This window comes from Periophthalmus magnuspinnatus, chromosome 5 (assembly GCF_009829125.3).
Source record: "Periophthalmus magnuspinnatus isolate fPerMag1 chromosome 5, fPerMag1.2.pri, whole genome shotgun sequence".
In the NCBI taxonomy this organism is placed as follows: Eukaryota; Metazoa; Chordata; class Actinopteri; order Gobiiformes; family Gobiidae; genus Periophthalmus; species Periophthalmus magnuspinnatus.
Window position 1 is genome coordinate 24,102,908 of NC_047130.1, and position 21,692 is coordinate 24,124,599.

Sequence of the window (21,692 nt, forward strand, 5' to 3'; positions counted from 1 at the left end):
AATATGGCCCTCATCCGCTGCTCTTTCTGAAGCTCTAATTAAAAGTGACTTTGGGGGGTAGGATGTGTGCGCTGCAGCTGCTTATTGAGATTTGAATGGTTACTTCATGTTCATATTTGAATGTGTGTATGGGGGCAGTATGGGCCGAGTTTCCTCTTTGGGACCGCTCCTCTCTGTAATTGTGTGGAATGTGGTCGAGTGTGCGTTCGAGAGCCAGAGGTCACCCACTTTGATGTATTTCCTCTTCTCTGGGTCTTTGAAGTTATGACTGAAAAAAAGTGCATGTGACCGGGAGGATGCAGCTTTCTCATACCGTGTATCATTCAAGTGCCATTAACAGTTTATAATTTAATACGTTGGCAGTTTGAAAACATCACGATGGACCAATAAGTTGTTTTCATGTGATAACGTTCTGTAACCTTCATGTTTTAAAACAGTTGGAGGGCAGGTCATAATTCAGTGGTGGAATTTGCTGTTTAACCGTCAGACCACAGATCTGTCGACCTGGTTTGTGGTTACTGTCTATAATTACTGGGCCTATACACGTGAAACAAAAACTGGCACAAAGTTCAGCGTTTTCTCTGTTAGCAGAAATGAGCAAAAGGAGTACTGTAGTTTGTAAACCATAAGATTAATGTGGCATATTTGTGGAGCCAAAACCTGACAAATAATGATAAGGTTCAACATGTGGGGATCATAAATGTGTTTCTTTTCTTTCAAAAAATAGTAAATCTCCCATAGCGTTATAAAGGCCCCTGCTCTCCATCTGAAATGATTTGATATAATACATTTTACTTGAAAAACACTGCTACTATAACAAAGTACTATGCAGCTCAGCAGTGACCGCCCACCCCACGCTTCAGGAACTACACTTCCCATTCTATTTTCTCATAGACTTTCCAACAAAACATAAATAAATGAATAAAAGTTCGAAAGCTTGCACCACAAGACCTATCATTTTTATTTAAAATCTGACATTTCGCAGAATCTTGCATTTTAAAGAGCCTTTTTTGGACTTAAAACATCTGCCTTATGGATATTAGTTACAATGTAGCTGCTTAGCCTCTGCGATGTTTTTGAACTCTTAATATTTGATTTTTTTTTTTTAAAGTCTGTGGTAAAAATGAATGAAAAATCACTGTTAAGCTCCATGACAGTATGTTTTTTAAGTTCAGGAATGTTTGAAGGTTTAAAAGGTTATGCAGTACTTTTTTACTGTAGTGTAAATAAAAAATGGTCTTTGTACCACTAGTGCCTGATAAGATGAAGTAATGAGGCGAGGAAGGACATCTGACATAAAACAGAACACATGAATTGGCCTGTGTTGTTGATTAGTTACAGTGTGGTACATTTACACATTTTGATTATAAATACAGAGTAAAGAATGTGTGGTTGTGTTGCCATGTTACCTCTGTACTTTCATCAACATTAAGACAGACAGGAGCGTTTATTGCTGGTCATAAACTGTGACACAGAGACAACAGACAAGAATGAGCACAGTCTGTTTGGTTTTATGGTCAGTGTCTGTCAGGAGCTCTGATAATGACGCTGTTTAGGGTTTTTAAAGAGGTGTATATTGTACCATAATAGTCAAAGAGCTTATCTCAATCAATATAAGGCTGAAAAGAAGTCGTTTTGAAACCAGGACTAAGTATGAGATGGAAACATGTCAGATTAAAGTTTAAAATTGTACCCCTAAAAATAAACTAATAATAATAATGACACCTTTGTACCTAGGTATATTATATATGTATATTATTGTAGTTAATTCAAGTGGGAGCAGTACAAACTCGTTAACATTACCAGCAGAATGAAAACACAAACAATAGCACGAAATGTTGTTGGTTGAAAAATGTATCAGTGGCTTCTGTTTCTTTTTGTAGAATATGAATCTGAATACAAGAGTGTCCAGGGACGTGGAAATTTGCCTTTGGGGTTCACCAAACAGTTATAAACATTCATAACCATTCATAATGTACGGTATAATTTTTTATAATTATAATTGTGCTTAATGGCTTCCATTTGGGAAGAGTTTCCACTGAATAAGACTTGGGGCTTCAAAAAGTACAGCATTTAAAGAAATCTTCAGAAGAAAAGGCTATTTATACAGATTTGTGGAAAAAAAATCTATAAACCAACAGGGTTATATAACTCTTCAGCAGTACAGGATTGTTTGGGACATTAATTGACAGTACGATTACATGACAGGGATCCAGGCCACACTTTTAAAAGTTCAAATTTTTAGTTTAACAAGAAGAGATGAAATAAAACAAGCATTTTTGACTCTAATGTTCATCGAAGGATCTTGTGCCCGAAGCAGAGGGTGTGTGTCGCATTTCCTCTGCCATTGTTGCTGCTTCCTGACAGTGTCCAACTCCTGCTGAGGTAATACTTTCGAGTTTATAGGTCAAGGGTCAAACAGGACGTCGACCCCGGTGGAACTTCAGGCCAAGGCTTTGTTCTTCTCCTCTCACCTCTTTTTCTGTAGGTCTTTTGGTTTCCTCTAAAACACACAGAACCCACGTTGAAGAGGTGCATAGACGCAGACGGGATGGTGAGTCAGCGAGACTGGCACATTGAGTTTCCAGAAACAGGAAAATGCAGTTTCCAGGTCCTCGCCCTCTGTCATGTGCAAAAAGCCAAAATGTGCTTATACTTTTTGCCTGGATCCTTTGACGTACAGAGTGACAAGTTCAGTTTGGTTCAGTGTGTGAATAGGACGCAGTGTGATGCATGAAAAGTAACTACACATTTAATGGTTACACTTTAGCTACAACTAAACCTTGAAAAAAATCGCATTAATATCCTAACTCCTATAGTTACTGAGCCTGAAACATTGTTAATAAACTTTCAATTAACTGATTTGTTATGAATGAATTATTGCTTGTGCTTTATTAAAAGTCCTATATTACGCACAATTAACTCTTGTGAGCTTTAAATCATGTTATAATGTTGAGCTGGAGTTGTGTTTTGTTTCATTCACACATGTTTGAGTAACTTTTATTATTAGTCTGTCCACATCTCCAAAGCTCAAAATGCTCTGTTCCACCCTGTGATGTCATAAAGTGGTCGTTGTCAAGTTAACGGCTACTTTTACTTTGTTGTTTAGTACAAATCGTCAATTCCAGGGCTGAAATGATCCAAATGATTCTAGTGAACGTGTATGGAATTTAACAAAGACAATGGAGCACTTCCTGTATTACCACATGACATCACAAGGTGGAACATCATTCAGGACAGATCAGGAAATAGTGTAATATGAGACCTTTAAGACTAATTAGGGGGAGTTATTTTAAAGTTGAACCAATTCCCGTCCGTTTTGGTCATTTTAGGATGACTCAAACTTCAGGCAGACTTTAAGTGACAAGCAAAAAAAAAACATATACATACTTTATAAGATGAAACTCATGATTTTGTAAATACCTTTTGCTTTACGTTGTTGATGTGTGATATTGTGCGAATGTGTGTGGGTCAGAGCATGGACAGTGTGAATTGCTCTTATTGTTGACTGAATGTAATTGCATTGTATAATCTATTTCAGTAAATCAGGGAGTGCAGATAGAAACTTGTTATTTTGCTATAATCTGGTGCGGAACATCCCTGTTTTTTAGGAGCTTAATGTCTCTGTACACTGTCCCTTCAAATAAAGAATAAACCAAACTAAATGAACTAGAAATGCTCACTTATATACTACAAGAACATTTTTACTGGCAAATACAGTATCGCGAAAAGTATTCCTAGGAGGGATGATATCACACATACTGATATAAAGATAAATACTGTAAATGTCACTGCGCTCTCTACCATATCAATTACTTCTCCTTCTTAGGGCTGCTTCTAGTGCACACTCGCCCAGTACAGTACATACCAGAAGTACTGATACTTTGTGCATGGACTGTACTTGGAAACGGGACTGAATTTCTCCCCGTGGTTGTCATCGGGGTTCGGTATAAGTGACATGTGCATACCAGATGCTCAGTGCCCAACGCTCATATCTCGAGTGTTTGCTGTTGTGAGGAACAGATGTGGAAAAAGTCATTTAAATAGCAACACATCAATGGAGAAATGCCCTATAAATAAACAGTTAAAGTTTAATCAGGTTTAATTAATGCTGGTAAGAGTGACAATAAAAAAACTTCTTAGAGTGTAATAAAGAGGAATGGTTGTTTCTGATACTACTGCAGGGCTGTTACTTTGTACCACTGTTGGCAGGTAACAGCAAGTCTGATCTGGACACAGGAATGCAAACATTTTTTCTCATGGTTGTGGTAACTGATCTAATTAATAACGCCAATTCAAAAGCTATTCACTTTTTAAGCAGAAGTTATTTTATTAAGATCATGATTATAAAGCTGTCAAATTGTACATCGAGCCTATTGAAAAAAAACAAAAAAACAATACTATTCAGAAGGATAATGGCAAATAGTAAGTGGTAAATCACATCCTGATTATTATTGTACAGTAATTTAGAGCAGGGTTTCCCACAGTGAGACAAAGATATGATAATTCTACTGTTTTGTATGTTCCGGGCATGTCCCACCGGAAGAAGATCCTGGGGAAGACCCAGGACACACTGGAGGGACTATGTCTCTCAGCTGGACTGGGAACGCCTTAGGGTCCCTCCGGAGGAGATGGAGGACATGTCTGGGGTGAGGGAAGTCTGGGAGTCCCTGCTTAGACTGCTTCCCCCGTGACCCGGCCCCGGATAAGCGGAAGAAAATGGATGGATGTTTTGTATTTTTCAATTGAACAGTAGTTGATAGTGAAAACAGGTCAATTAACACAATGGACTACTCAAACTATTACACTTTCTGTCTATACAACCTCTTATGTGTCTGTTGTGGTGTTATGTTTGCCCATCAGTTCAAACTTTTATTTATCCAAAGGGAGACAACTCAAGTCAGAGCCCAGTTTAAAAGTTCTGGTACTTTAAATTTATAACAATCCTCTGTATTTTTTCGATAAGTGGAGGCCTGGATTGGTTGGTTGCATGTTTTTTCTGGGGTTAACAGCTAAAGATACAAATAATTCTTACTGTTTCAAGTTAGATTGTAGCACAGGAGCTGTATCAATTTTATATTAACCAGAATCCCAAACCAAATGAATCCAGGCTGCACTATCAGTAACAAGAATGTATGTCACCCTTTATCAGGAAACTGCTTCTTTTTTTTATTTCTCTTGATAAATAACCTTATAGTTTATTAATCTGTGAAACAAAATCAATCAAAACTAGGTCTACTACTAAATAAAATGTCATTAAAAGTGCTCAAAGTCATTTTAATCCTTACAGATCCATGTATACTTTATACTTTGCTCTGCTTGTTGCTGTTTGACCTTCTGGCCCAGTTCAGTGAAATCTTACGCGTGGAGGTGGAGGAGCCTCTTGAAGTTGTTTATTTAGCCTCAAACCACAAAACCCTTGAACCTTTTCCGTAATATGTCTAATAACACGCACAGAGGACACTTAAAGAGCAGTGAATACCGCACATGGGACCTTCTGGAGTGGTTGGGATGTCCGGTTCTCTGACCACTCCCCCCCGCGCTCCTTGCCCCAAATGGAACATCCTGGAGCGGTTTGGCACAGACGGAGGAGGCGCGTTCAGCTGACATCCTCGCAGGGGGTAACTTCACTTCTCTTCCCCCGGACTTGAGCAGACTTTTATGGGCAAGGATCAGCTTCACCCGCCGCCGCACATTTCCTTCCTTGTCACTTAATTCCTTCTCCTAAAATGCACGGCTCCGCTGCAAGTTTTTCCAAGTTTACTTTGAGTCAACAGGACTTGGAGTGAGTAGCAGCGTGGCTTCTGTTTTTTGGGAATGCGTCCTCTCCGATCTGCCAGGAAAGGTAAGTTATTTTTTCCAACTCGAGGAATGAATTAAATGTTGCGCTAACTTTCCAAATAACGCTATAAGTTGAAGAAAATGTTACCTTTAGACTGTATTTAGTGCGCAAAAACCCTTAAAAAGTTGACTTAATTGACTTTTATTGCGCGCTCTAAGCAGCACAAGACAATTTACCCATTATATGAAATTGTGTGTACCCTTTATGCAGCCTTTCATACAACATACTATTTTTCCTGTTAAATGAATGCCCATGCAGTGCCTAATTACTAAATAGCAGTGTTTATGTGAATTGCAGAGCAGAGTGGGACAGCTCACCTCCAGAGACATGTACTGGACATTTATGGACTGGAAAATACTGATGACCATTGTTCTTCTATGGGACCAGCTTCAGGCTTTGGAGCTACGTCCTACAAGATGGCCACTGTATTCCCAAAAGCCCCTGGTACTGGCCTGGAACGCCCCAACTGAGGACTGCTTCCCCCGTCATGGAGTGCGATTTGAGTTGGGCTTGTTCCAAATTGTTGCTTCACCCAATGAAGCTTTTTTCAGACAAAACCTTACCATCTTCTATAAGGAAAGACTAGGTCTTTACCCTTATTTTGAAGAGGACAAAACACCAGTGAATGGGGGGTTGCCTCAGGTGGCTAGTCTCAGTCAACACCTGGAGAAGATGCCAGAGGTGGTGAAAAAGTACATTCGGGAGCCACAAGCTAAAGGACTGGCTGTTATTGACTGGGAAGAATGGCGTCCGCTTTGGATCAGAAATTGGGACGCTAAAGACATTTACCGCAAACATTCACGGGAGTTAGTAAGACAGAAATACCCAACATGGCCAGATGAGCAGGTGTACAAAGTTGCACAGCAGGAATTTGAGTTATCAGCTAAGAAATTCATGTTAGAGACTTTAAAATTAGCCAAACACTTGAGACCAAATCAACTATGGGGCTTTTATCTATTCCCAGACTGCTACAATCACGATTATAGGAGGACTTTGGAGAATTACACTGGTCGCTGTCCGGATGTAGAAGTGGCCAGAAACGAGCAGTTGAAGTGGTTATGGGAGGAGAGTACTGCGCTGTTTCCTTCTATCTACATGGGCAAAGTACTGAACTCTTCACGCTCCGGGCAGCAGTTTGTGAGGAACAGGGTGAAGGAAGGAATGCGCCTTGCTTCGTCTGGAGAGGGGCTAGCCAGACCTGTTTTTGTGTACACCAGGCCCACCTATACCAACTCACTGGAGCCACTGACAGAGGTGATGCTCACTTAGATGAAGCAGAGGTGCATTTTTATAGGTGATAAATGTATCTTTTTTAGTGGGGGGTTTGTTGCCTGTTCATCTCCGTGGAAGTTTTATTGCACCCCCATTAAACTTGTGTATCTCAATGTAGCCGAGCAGGTGACACCACTGGGACAAGTTACAGGTCAGACTTGGAAAATGGGAGATATTGAGCAATAAAACAGCTGTAATTGGAAAAAAAAGGTAGATAAGTTAAATGTCATACTGTTAAAGCAATAGCATCTCCATGGAGACGAGCAGATGCCAGATGACCCTCCAGGAAAGTGACATAGTGTGCCTTCTGGAGTTTTCATTAAGAGCCAAGAAGTTTAGTACCTCAAAAGGTTGTACTGAATAACACAGATGATTCTAGTTCGTTACTCAACAAACTCCAAATGCATTAGACTGGGAGTGTTAATGGTGATATGGTGATAAGGTAATGGGGCTTTTTGGCAGCGATAACAAGAAAAGGCAGAGAGTAATCAGATGTCATGAACTGGAGGGGGTATCAAATGTAAAAGCTGCCATACCATTCAATACTGCTTTAGTCCATACCTCACAAACTTATTGCACAGACAGAAGTTAGATTTTCTGTCCAGTTTTTCCAGATGTGAGGTAAAGAACATTATGTTACACTCTCAGATGAGGAGTACGAGCCAATATCCTGGATTAGGCCTGAGTGATTTTGTCTGAAAATAACATTGTCAATTTTTCTCAAGAAGTTCGATTTTTGATTTGATTTATGATTTTTTTTTCCCACTCTCCACTAAAAATATTCTTTCAGACTATAGAAAGGTCTAGTGTAAAAGCATCATTATATTGAGAAGTGATCGTATTTATCCCACTGGACATTGGGGAAACTCTATTTCTGTTTTTTGAATGAAAATACACAAACTTTCCAAATCTGACGTAGCTGATTTCAAACAGCCAGCGGTGGCCTGTTTCCTCTTTTGCTTTTCAGTCCTCCGTGGGACAGAAAATACACACAGGAACAGCACATCACTTCTAAAACTTTGCTCCCCGTGACTGCAGTGAGTAGAAAGTGGGGAAATAAAATCAGTTTTCTTCCAAACATTTATTTGAACTTAAAATTTGACTGAATAGATTTTTACCCAGTCCTACTCTGTATATAAATCTCAAATGTTGAACCAGATTGAAAAAAGTTTTATATTTAAACACATAACTTATTCAATTTGGATATGACAGCTCCTAATGTATATTTCAAACATTGGTTTTGCATTATATTGTACTGTGACCTTTCACCAGGTTCTCAAATGTCAACTCCCTGAACTGAGGTGACACAACCTTAAATGGCACTTTTTGACAGTTAACAAAACACCCACAATCTTTACACATTGTTTTGCTAATCATGAACTTCGCTCCATCAGCAGTAGCACTTTCTGCCTGATGTGATGTTTTTGGCTCCTTCCTTATCGGCAGCTGCAGTACTTCCTGTCCAAAAACTGCACGGCCCGTCTAATATCAGTAATTTGTGTGTGAAATGAGCGGCAGGATGGGAGTGGGCCCGGATCAAAATGTCACCAACACCCGGTTCACTGTTCTCCTATGGGACAATAAACTGATAAGAATTACTCAGCCTGACAGAGCACAGTGGCACACCTTTGTAAACTCAGAGAGGGGGAGGTACTGAATGTGTCACTGTTTAACTGTTCAGCTGAAGAAAATTCACTTAACGTTTACTTTTATTGGTACTTTTCAGATACTTTTTACAGGTAAAGGAGTAGTTATGCTGGTGCTGGTGACTCTTGGACCTTTAGATGTGTGTTCTTTGCTTCTTTACTTTAGTCTATACACTTGTCACTGTAAATAAAGGGGATTTTATTGTCCTATGTAGGGCTGGGTACGGTTTAAAGGTTACCGTACCAATAAAAAGGTAAGAAACTACTGGTCCCAAGCACAATCGAACGTTGCCAGGCGGCGTGATCCCATATGAGGGATTTGGGAAATGCCATTGCTTTGAGGGGAACAGTTTTGCCCTGAAAGCAATGGCATTAAATGGATTTTATGAACGCTAGAATAAATTTTGTCAGTGTAGATACTTATTAACACATGAAAAGATACCAAAATAGTTCACTTAAGTTGTGTATAACTGGAGGTAATCGTAGTCATAGTCATAGTAGCTGAGTAGTGGAAGCACTTTTACTTATATTCAATGTGGGGTACCTCTTTAACCCCTGGCTCTGCTCCAAACGTTCTAACTGTGCCCACTGTATGACCTGATTAAAATTGCTGTGTTGTCTTTTCCAGATTGACCTGGTGTACACCATTGGGGAGAGTGTGGCTTTAGGAGCGGCTGGTATTATCCTGTGGGGGGATGTGGCCTATGCAAGCAGCAAAGTAAGCCCCAACACAAACCATAAATTAACCACTGCATGAAAGAGCCCAAATCTGTAACGACATGTTGTAAATTTTATTTTATTTGGCCGTGCTCTGAGCGTCAGTCATGTGCAGTCATTTGAGAGCAGACAGTGTTTCCTCAGGGTAGTCACAAGTCCTACGAAGTTATGCATTTGTCAGACGTTTCAGCTGTTTGTTGAACTATATAAAGAGAAGAATGTCTAGTGATGGATGTTGGACATAAATCAGCACGTGGACTTTTGTTATTATTGGACCCGCAAGAAAAGACGTACGATTTATTTTCCCTGTGATTTTTGATTTACTGAACTGTTGCAATAACATTTTATAATCTTGTTTACTTTTCCTTCTGGGGTTACCACATCAAATCATCTGTCTCCCAGTGAACAAAATGAACTTGTTAATAACCACAGTGATCCTCTTGACCCAACCTTCACATTTCTCAATTTTTCTAGGCTTTGACTTAATTAAAAAATAAAATACCTTCCCCCTCCCAACAGACTTATACATTACATTGGTTATGTTACATTTAACCTCTCTAGTAAGCCACCATCTGTTTGTTCCACAGTATGGCATTATATATATATTTATTTATATATATATATTTTTTTTTTCTAACAGGTGTTTTTATTGTTCAAAAGTATCTTGAAAAACTTGTATTCTTACTATGAGTGGGCTTGCCTCTCCACAGATCTGACCCGTAACTTGACCTAGTGGCTCACCTGGTTGTCTCCATGGCAATAGATATGTTTTATGCCACATTGCAGAACATTCATGGCAAGGCAGTTACAAACAGAAGAGAAGCAGCTGTTTTATCCTCCCACAAAAGTTCCATTATACAGCTTTAAGAGAGTGAGTGTATTTTAGGTAAAGGAAGAAAACTTTCTGTTCCATTGCCACTTGTTTCCCAACCATGACAGAGGGAGACTGTTCAGTTTGGCCCCAACTCGTTTCTGTCTTTCACAACATTACAATGCTATTTCTTTCTACCAGGTCTCAACCTTATAAAAATGTTTTGTAACAAGATGCACACACTATTAAAATGTACTGTAAGGGGGTGGGTAGAATTTTACTTTATGACTAGAATATAGTGTGGTCCTGCTACTAGAGTGGTCAAAAGTATCAAGAACCAGATACTAATTCATATTAAAACTAGTATCAAAACTAGATACTCATCTGAACAAGTATCAATACTAAAAAGTCACATTCACAGGACAGAAATGAGCCTTTTCTGAACAGCTTTAAAAGGATACACTCATGGAACCTGCCTGAACGACTGAGTGATTACACACGTCAGGCTGCATGGTAATATAAAAGAAACACCTCCACTTGTAATGAGTATCAAGTCTATTCTTTACTATCGAAATGTTAAGTTTTAAATTTTATTGCCATGACAACACTACCTGCTACTGCCATTTTTATATCTTGAAATTTCAGAGGGGCTGTTATACGGTAAGCCCTGCTCTTTGGTTTGATGTAGGATTTTATTTAAGGGTTTGCATTGGCCCCATGACAGAGACGTATTTGGACAGTGTTTCTTTATGCTTCACTCCCTTTAAAACTATGCTGGTAGTTTGTGTATGTAGCCGCCTGGGCTCTTTAACCTGCAAACATGACCGATGGCGTTTAATTATTTTTTCTTTCCAGACAAGCTGTTCGGAGCTTAAGGCCTATCTCCAGGATCCACTGAGTAAATACTTGCTGAATGTTACCACGGCAGCTGAGCTCTGCAGCCAGACCCTCTGTGGCTCTCATGGCCGATGCCTAAGACGAAACCCGGACAGCGATGTTTACCTGCACCTCAATCCCGCCACTCATGCCATCACGAAACAAAATGGCCGACTGGCAGTGACCGGAGCGCTGGACGAAGCAGAGAAGATGAGGTTTGAGATGGATTTTCAGTGCCAGTGCTACAGCGGGTACTCGGGAGAGACTTGCAAGCAGCAGGACCCCCAGCTCTCAAGAGGAAATGCAAATGTGGCCAAAGCTTCAATTTTGCAATGTGTTTTCTTCTTAGTAATTTTTCCAATTCTCTTCTAATACTTTTCTTCTTGGGAGCTGTTATCACTGCTGTTTGCACTGAGGAGGTGACGATTTGTCTGCCCCGTAGTGCAAACAGCATAATTTATATACAATGCAAAAAGGAATATCTAGACTCACTGATTAAATTTGAACTCAGTCAATCTGGATTTTAGTACTTTTGACTCGGTATATATGTGTGTGGTCCGTATTACATTTGTTAAGTGACATTTCTGATTTTTAAACATTAATAAATACAAAAATCTGCTTGAGATTAAGAGCACTTTTTTCCCCTCTCAGCCAAATAAGTTGCCTTGAAAAAATAAGCCTTGTTTTCAAACATGTTGAATATTCTCAAGATCCATCAAGTTTAAAATCAGTTTTCAAACCCACATCCATTAAGATTTTGGATTTGAGTTAATTTCTTCCAGTTAAGGCTGAGATTGTTGAAAAGCTTTGCTCCAAAAAGCCAGACTTCTTTTTTGCCAGAACATTTTTTTCAGAACACTATTTAGTAATTTGCATATTGATTTGGTGTGATTATGTTTTATGCCAGATGCCCTACCTTTATATCATTTCAATGTGCTTGGGAGTGATTCTGCTTCTTTAGCTGTTTTTCTATGGTTGTTGTAGCAAACCATTTTTCCTGTGCAGGGATTTTAAACTGAATTGACACCAGGTTTTATGCCAGATGCCCTCCCTAACTTGCCAATAAAGAACAAAAAGTACCCACATTTGTAGATAGGTGTATGTGGCAGTCTTCTTTTAGCTTTCCTGTCAGGTTACCACAACAAACCATTAGCCACCATTTGTTCAGTAATTTGCATAAAATTACTCCAGATGCCCTTCATGGCTCCATCTTTTTAGACTCTGAGCTGCCACAGAAATTACACCAAAGAGTACACTGTTTTGAGATGCCTTCATTCTGTTACTTTTTCACCATTGCTGTATAAGGAAGGATTTTATTAGATGAATTTTTAAAAACTGTGGAGGTCTTTGTAAATGTTCTTTGTACAAATCCCTTTTAAACCTTGAGGGGCCTTGCTGGAAATGAGTGTTTACATTTTATTCTGGACTTCCTGTCAGTCACTGTTTCCAAAAGTGTCAAATTCCACTTTTATTATATTAGGAACGATTTCAAATGGGATGTGATGTATTTGTGTGAGTCTGCAAGTGTGTCAAAGGTAAAAATGGTGCACTTAAATCAAAACACGTTATAGTTACAGTGCCTCATAGTATATAATGAAGACATGAGCGGTATTATTTATTTTGAATGTAATATTAGACGTTCTTAATGTTTTGAAATCATGACTACTATTTGCCTTTGAGCATGGTGTATTTTACAAACTGAATCATTTGAAAGTGATTTTTACTGATTTTTGACTTGCACCAAAGAAATAAACGTATTTGTACAGAGTTTGTTTTGCCTATGAAATGGCATGTGGAGCTGTGTGAATTGTGAAGGAGCTGTGGCTTGAAAGTGAATTCAATATGACCAGAAATGGAGGTTTCTATTATATCTGTGTTATTTTTTTTTTACTATAGCCAACCATTATAGACATTAGAGACTGGGCTTTAAGTACTTGGCTGGTGAACTTTGACTTAAATTCACTCTCACGTTAATTCCTTTTGTAAAAGTTTGTGTTTTAAGAGCAGCAGTAGCTCTAGTACTACATAGTCTACTGCAGTGGTCAGGGTTTCCAAAGTTTAGGGTTAAGGTTACCAAACATTTTCTCTCAGTAAACCCTAATTGACACGCTGGCAACCCCTTTACCACCTGATAAACTACAGCTACCGTCTTAAAAAAGAAAAGTATAATTGTTCCATGTTTAATAAAGGTGTCACTGAACATTTTTCATTATAAAATACCCAATACAAGCAATTACCATGGCATATAATTCAGGCTTTTTCATTTGGCTCTTCATTTATGTAATATCTTATTGTAGTAATGACCACTGGGTGTCGCTGTTCTACTGACAGTTTATGTTACAGCAAGTACTTTAATGTCAGCAGCACAGAAGTCTCAGGTGGGACTGGATGGATAGGTAAGGCGCAGGAGGTTTTACGCATTAGTTGGACAGGCCTATAATTCACATTTCAGAACTACAGGGGTCATTTCCGTTCCATATGCTGCCCTGGTATGGGTCAGACTACAACAAAAAGTGTTCTGTAGGCCGTGCGCATATTTTAGCTTTATAGGAGTCAAATACATCATTGTGCGCATTTTGGAGGCGCAAAGTCCATGCGTCCTCGGGGGAGAGATGGTTTTCGGCTACAGTCAGCGCTCTGCCCCCTCCTCATGTAATTGTAGGGTGCCTTTAAACCAAGAGCTATTTTTACAGCTTTAACTACTGTTGAATGAAGCGCAGATTTCATTGTGGCAGAGCAGAGCGACATTATACGGAGCGAGGCTGTGGAGATTACGCACACCACAGTCCTGAGAGGTATTTGGCTAAATTGCATAGATCCATTTACACTGTGTGCATTTAGACATATATAAGTTTAACACTGCTGTAACTTTAAACAAGGATTCTTACGAGATATTCCTGTCTCTCTTCTGATTGGTTGCTTAAATCATTTCCCTTGATTCTCGTTTCTGATTGGCTGTAGCCTTTTCCGTACACATTTCTTCCCCTTTTTTCATTCAGATCATGAGACTGCGCGCAACACAGACCACAAACTATAGACCCCAGTCCCCATATAGTAATTAAGAAGGTAAGTACTAAGAAAAAGTGTAATTAACTTGTTATACATGACATTGGATGGATAAATTGTAGTTGTTTAGGAAGATTACAATTTGTGACCTACTTATTATGCAGTTAGTCTATGTGCATGTAAACATAACCAAAACCAATACTACTAATATTTAAATGCAAATGTTATTCATTATTAATGTTTTGTTAGAGTATATATGCCATAATGTAGGCTAATAATAAAATAGGTCTTGAGTTGCACTGAGCTAAAAAGTTAGTCAGGTTCCTCTTTTTGTTTTGGAGTTGCTCAACTATATTTTTGTACATTCTGTGCTACTTTTACTGCAGTTTATGAGCTGGACCTATACCAATGTACCATGTTTGTCTTGTTTTTATAGCCAGCAGTCAATGTGTCGATATATGTCAGTATTTAAAATTGCACCAAAAGACGTGTCAATGGTTGCTAAGCTCTGAAATAATTGTGAAACCTGATAACAAAATGTGATAGTTGTGTAAACCCAGGTACTGAAGCATACAGGTCTTATATTTTCATATTAACACATTAGTCTGTTTAAGACGACACATCTGATGCACTGAGGACCAACTGGGAATAACATGCACGACGAGTACGCAGAGACTGGAGCAGCTTAGAAAAGATATCTGAAATTTAAGTAAACTGTTATAATTGTTCAGCGACAGTCAGGTAGAAACTCTCTGAATGTGAGATGTCCACTATTTTTTGCAAAGGAAGTGTGGGGTTTATTGAATTTTAATCAAACCGAGAGCCAGTCATTTAAAACAGTCGATGATCAACTTGGGGTTTTTTTATCAAGATGTCTACAACCTATCATCTGTCTGTAAAAGTAAGTAGTTCATGACCCTTAAAAGTAAATTTAAAGCAATTTTTTATTTGTATAATTGTAGCATTCTGGTTTAAGGAAACATGCTGAATTTCTTCTGATTGTTTATTTTCTGAACACAGGGGCTACTGTAGGCTGTAACCCAGGCCAAAACAAGAGCAAAACAACAGCAGGTTCAACTCACTAAAGCCAGTCTCTAAAAACAGACCATTAAACATCTAAATAATAACCTTGTTTTTATTCTATTGTATTTTATTTTCTACAGGTTGAGATTTTACACCTGTCCCGGGACTACGGATGAAAAATAGCCCTCGGGCTAATTCTGGCATATTTACATGCAAATGTTTATTAATGTGCATTGTCCCTGAAATAAATAAATAAATAAACGATGAATAGCACCTTCACAGCAACTCGTCGGCATAGCAACCGAGCAGTAACATTAACAACACACAAACAGTTAAAAGAACAACAAAAGGTGTCAACTCTGAACTAAACACACAATATGAGATTGTGATTGCCCAGAAAGCAACCTTAGTGGTTTTGATGAGGAACAGAGAACAGTCATATTCAACAAACTATTTTAAAATGAAGGAACAAGAGTGGGGGAACAGCGAGTGAACACCTGTGTGATTCTGTCTCTCACATTTGGACATTTTTAGAAATCACACATTTTTTCCATTTCCTCTTAAAGGTACACTACATAATTTTTTTACCCCAGAACTGAGACGATTTGTCCAGTGCAGACCGAGTGCATTTATTACCAACACCAAAGAAGAATATTAACAAAAATGACAGCAAAATATAAAACCAGCATGGCATTAACAGCCTGTACCTTCCTGAGCAGACTGAGATTAGCTCCTTTTATAGAGCCCCTCCTTTAATTGGTGCCTCCCACACTCCAGCAGAGAATTATATTGTTAAAAGTTATATTCAGCAAAACAGTGTTAATCTTTATTTAATCAAACCTGTTAAAAAATAGAGCTCTATATTAATTTTTCAGTGTTAACCATAGCAAACAAAGTAGATACAAAAAGCTAAAATATTTGGACACCCCTCTCCTCCACACACACTTGTCTTCTTCAGGAGCTCACTGGGGACTCTTTACAGGTCACTTTAACTGCAAAACCATTTCAATGAACTAATACACATTTTAAACTTTTATGTGTATTGTCATTTTTAACTGTTCAATCTAAGTTTCTGTCTATATAATGGACTAGCTACATTGCACAGATCATTACAATATGATAAAAGACTCAAATTCAGTATCAGCAAGAAGTCAGTGGGTTTGACAGGCCGATGTACGGGTTACGTATAATAAATAAATACAGATCATGTTATTAACCAAATATCAATCGTAGTTTAATTGCATGTACCGTTTTTCTTTGTTTTTACAGGCATGAGTTGCTTGTGGCCTATCATTTTGCCGGTCCTGCATTTGACCCAGTTGTGTTCAGCGCTGCAGTCAGTCTCCTCTAGTTTCACCCAGGTGCCCTTCCTCACTGTGTGGAACGCCCCCACTGCCAACTGCCTGTCCCTGTATGGCATTGACCTCGACCTGGGCATGTTCGACATCGTCCACAACCAAAACCAGACCTTCATCGGAGACAATATCACCATTTTCTATGCTGAGAAACTTGGCCTGTATCCTAGGTAACGATTTAAGCAATTATTGATTAATCTATATATGTGAAATGCTGATTGTTCTGAAGAAAAAAACACACGATTGAAAGCAATAAATGAAAACAGTTGATTGAATTATTGAAGGGTAAGCCAGTCTCCATGGTGATGTCATTGCTTTGCCTGGAAAGTTCCACAGTAGGGAATTAGACTTATCTATCTCCATTGAGAAAAGCAGATGGCCTTATCAGGTCAAATTACAGGTTAGATTTATGGAAAGGCAAGCCTGCTCACAGCAATATTACATTTTTTAAGGTATTCTAAACACCTCTAATTGAATAAATGGACATTCTCAATCCCAGGTATGGCAACCAGGGGGCGCCAATCAATGGAGGTGTGCCACAAAACTCAAGCCTGGAGGAACATCTCAGAGCTGCTTCTGATGACATAAGACTTTACATTCCCACCCGAGACTTCCAAGGCCTGGCTGTTGTCGACTGGGAAAGCTGGCGTCCCGTTTGGGAGAGGAACTGGGACACCAAACAGATCTACTGGGAAGGATCTAAGGCCCTGGTTTGGTCCAAGCATCCAGACTGGAGCCCTGAACAAGTCGAAACTGCAGCCAGGATGGAGTTTGAGAAAGCAGGTCGGCAGTTCATGGAGGAAACACTAATATTAGGCCGAGACGAGAAACCAAATGGTCTATGGGGATTTTATGGATTTCCAAATTGCTATAACTATTACAAAAGCACCAACTACACCGGAGAGTGCCCAACGATAGAGAGGAAGAGGAACGATGAGTTGTTTTGGCTGTGGAATGTGTCCTCTGCCTTGTATCCAGACATCTACCTCAGTTTGCCTCTCAGAGATTTGGATGAAGAGGTGTATTTGTACTGTCACTATCGCATCCTGGAGGCTATGAGGGCAGCGTCCCAGGCCACCCCCCAAAACCCTCCTGTTTTCCCCTACGCACGCATTGTCTACACCTACTCACTCGACTTTCTCTCACAGGTCAGCAGTTATATTTATTTTCTGTGTTAATCTTCCCAATATATTGCAAATTTATCAGCATCTGTGTCATAAATCATGATTTTTTTTATAATAATCTTGGTCTTCATTCATTCATTTAAACCTTTTGGTGGTTAAAGTTGCACTGCGTAACTTTTTCATGGACTGCCTGCCATCTGCTTGTCTCCATAGCGATGTTAGTTTTTTGCTTGTATGGCATTAAATCTATCTGTCTTTCATTTCATTAATGTAAGTTAGATATTGCTTAAAAATACCTTTACAAACTTGTATTCTTACGTGAGTGGGGTCACCTCTCCACAGATGTGACCTATAACTTCCCTAGTGGCATCAAGACAAGCAGGTGGCGAACCCTCCACCAGAAAAGTTGCATAGTGCAGCTTTAAACAATAGCAATGAGGGCCTGTTATTAATTAAATCGCATAGGAATTCTCTATGTAGTTTATAAAGCCATTTTCAGATGAAGTAAGAATGTTACGTAATGTTTCTTTCCTAGGAACATCTAGTCTACACCATCGGGGAAAGTGCTGCTTTAGGATCGGCTGGTGTCGTTCTGTGGGGAGATAACATGTTCTCCAAATCTCAGGTAAAACTGCTGAAGGAGATTTTGGTTATAGGCTGGATTATCTGAATTCTTTATATCAGTGGGTTTCATTGCCGTTGCCGTAGTGATCAACAATTTAAGACAAAATTTTATATCTTTTGAATAGGAAAGAGTCTCCAAAATGTTGCACATAACAGGAAGCTGAAATCCATTAATGCAAAATACTATAAGTCTAGAATTAAGGTAATAAAATCATATTCAAACTAATTCAAACTAATACTAATTTCAGTGGTCTATAGGAAAATGCCTCTTCTGAAATATGGTGTTAGATCGACTTGAGAGCAGTGTTAGCACTTTTCAAACTAAAAGCTCACTCATCAGCACATTCATAGAAAAGCTGAATCCATATTGGTACTTGGTAACTGTGCGAAATGGGTTTTTTCAAAATTCTGACTTTGCTGAGAACTTAAATGTTTGGTGCTATGTGAGTTTATAATTATCAGCTGAACAGAGCAGGAAGTCATCACTGATAAATGCTGATTAAGTGGAAGAGTGTGGTCATATATGTGCAACTACAATCAATAACACATTTTATGAATAGTAAACCAGGAAAAGCAACGAAGATCACTCAGCACATTTTAGTTTTTAAAATGTTATCACTGTGGAGAGCAGTTTTATTACAGTGTAGCTACATTTACTGTGGGGTCTTTCTGGCTTCCTCCTTGTGTCCAAAGACAGAAGGGTGAGATTAGATTTCTGGGTAACTGGGATGGGCTCTGGTCATTTGCGTGTTGGAATAGCATTAAGTAAAATAAGATCAATAAATGAACGAGTCTTATAACTGAAATGCCCTTTACACGACACTGTAATTTCAGCGGTTTCTCTAAATCTGGTATGAGTATAAATAATACCATGACAGACCAGAAGAATTGGAAAAAATAAATACATTATTAGCAAATGTGTGTGATTCATACGTTCACATATGCTGCTACAGTCTTATCTCTTCGTGGGTGTGCCTCTCCACATACATGACTTGTAACTTAGCCTGCTGGTGTCACTTGCTCGTCTCCGTGGACATAGATAACTTTAAAGCCATACTGTCGAACCTTTGAGCAAAATGCGCAAAGAAGTACAAGGTGTAAATAGTTAAAATGATACAGTGTGATGTCAAAGTATTAGTAACACGACTCTTTATTCACGTCTGTTCCTGTTGTAGGCCACTTGTGACGCCGTCAAATCCTACATAGACGAGACACTGGGTCCATATCTGGTGAATGTGACGTCCGCCGCAGCCCTGTGCAGTCAGACGCTCTGCTCGTCCCACGGCAGGTGTCAGAGGCGCAACGCAAACTCTGGGGTTTACCTTCACCTGGACCCCTCTGTGTGGAAGATACACTCCCACAAAAAGCCCACAGGAAGGAGGGACTACAAGGTCCTGGGACAGCTTAGGCAGAGAGACGTAGCACTAATGAAGGCAAAGTTTACATGTAACTGTTACCCCGGCTGGAGCGGGGACAGGTGCTCCAAACATGTGTAGGAATAGAGTTTTTACATTACAGACACTTGAAAAAGGAAAAAGCACAATGTGTTATGTTTTAAATGTTTTTAATTTTTTAACAGTTTTTAATGTTTGGTCAGTGTTGGTTTATGTTATGAATCAAAACCATAATGAATGTAATGACTTGTATTAAATTGAGATTTAAGGCGCGTTCATAATCACAACATCACATTTTTTACTAAAGTGGGACTAAACCAGGAACTGGACCATGACTAGACCATGACTAGACTGAGACCAAACCAAATATACAGTAGCACTTAAACTGGGCCCAAAGCAGGATCAATGTAGTCTTCCAAAGCAGTCTATAGTTGACCCGTAGTTAAGTACTTTGCCATTTCAAAGTTTTCTAAAGCAGAATAAGTCTAACCAGATCAGGCTTAATTATTCATTTAACTTTGGGAATAATATACTACACTATTTACAGCTGTACATGTGGAGACTGTCAGATTTACTTCAGCATTTTTCCGTTCATCAGATATTTTTGCATAAATTGGCCCTACCTCCTGAGCATGGATCATTTAATCATTCCAAGATAGATTGGTCAACATTAAGTTTGTATCATTTTCAAATTTAAAAAAGCTTTTCTGCAGTATGTTTTCATGTTCATCTCTATTTAACCTTTCTTTACTCTGTATACTTATGACCAGCAGGTAGAGCTGTAGGACAACTGTTATTAAAGCTTCAACCTGATGCCAAGGTCAGACTTCACCAAACCGTTACACATCCACATACTGTCAAATATAACATTTTTACCATAGTCACAGTTTGGCCCATATACCTGTTCACATATAGAGTGTATGATGCATTATAATGTGTGAATGCCATACCAAACGCAGGCTGAGGTGACCTTGATTGATTCGCCTTGTGTAATGTTTTCTTATCTGATGTTCTGAACCACGGTTGCAGTTATTTGTAATTTTGCTGCTCGTGTCCTCCGAGTCTGGGGCGACTGGAGCGGCAGACTCCCAGAAGGCTTTGCTCTTCCACCTTCGTACCTTTATCATTACAGACCTCAGGATTGAGAGGAAGACCCGAGGAGATTGGTTTTGTGTTGTTAGAGGTGTGGAGAATTACGGTTATCCTGTGTTTTTGAATCATCAAGTTATTTTCTGACACTGTAACTTTTTCCACTAAGAAACGGGTGCACATTATGACAGATTATGATTTTAATGATGGAACTGTGCTGTACGGGCTACTGATTGTAAATACATAATGATGCAGTGATGCTAAAAAATAAAAAAAAAAGAAATAAAAAATTAAGAAATGGAAAATATTTGTCCAATGGTTGAAATAAACTGCAAGAGTGAGAGAGAGAGAGTGTCATGTGGGATATTGATTGACAGCTGCCAGTGGACTGTAATGTCTGTCTTCGCCATGAGAGGTCTGGGAGAGGAGCGCTGTGGAGGCTGCAGAGACATAATGGAAACATGCACATGCTCAGATAAGATATTCTATGTTTTTCACCTCAAAATGTTATTTAGTAAGTAGTAACCTATTGTATTTGTAAGTAAAAGTAAAGTAGGAATAGATGATCCAACCATAAACAGTGAGTTAAAAAGATTGATTTGTTGTTTCAAATGCAAGTTTTCTACTGAGGGTACACCACATGCTTGTCTCCATGGATATGTTTTTGCTTTATCTCATATGTTCCACAATATAGCGTTAAACTATTTCCATGGAGATAAGCGAGTGACGTGATTAGGCCAACTAACCGGCATTTTATCTGTGCAGAGGGCTGACACTTGTACTTGAATGAGTGCAAGATAGACACAGTTAAAGACATTGTGTGGAACCTTCAGGCAAAGAAACAACTCCATGGCGACAAGTAGGTGACAGACCCAGCCGAGTTACACGTCAGAAAGATTTTAGCTTTAGTTTC

General features: G+C 39.0%; 2 protein-coding genes across 2 annotated transcripts; both read left to right on the top strand.

The window, feature by feature from the left end:
* The first annotated feature begins 5,563 nt into the window (after window positions 1-5,563).
* On the top strand, window positions 5,564-12,314 carry hyal2a (hyaluronidase 2a). The gene is made up of 4 exons (XM_033966705.2): window positions 5,564-5,845; window positions 6,140-7,096; window positions 9,389-9,478; window positions 11,144-12,314. Exons 2-4 carry the CDS (start codon window positions 6,170-6,172, stop codon window positions 11,534-11,536), a joined length of 1,410 nt encoding a protein of 469 aa, XP_033822596.1. The 5' UTR covers window positions 5,564-5,845; window positions 6,140-6,169; the 3' UTR covers window positions 11,537-12,314.
* Window positions 12,315-14,161: 1,847 nt separating this feature from the next.
* On the top strand, window positions 14,162-21,041 carry hyal1 (hyaluronidase 1). Its single transcript, XM_033967052.2, has 5 exons — window positions 14,162-14,230; window positions 16,463-16,718; window positions 17,048-17,696; window positions 18,208-18,297; window positions 19,472-21,041. The coding sequence occupies exons 2-5, from the start codon at window positions 16,465-16,467 to the stop codon at window positions 19,790-19,792; spliced, it is 1,314 nt and encodes a 437-aa protein (XP_033822943.1). The 5' UTR covers window positions 14,162-14,230; window positions 16,463-16,464; the 3' UTR covers window positions 19,793-21,041.
* Window positions 21,042-21,692: the final 651 nt, after the last annotated feature.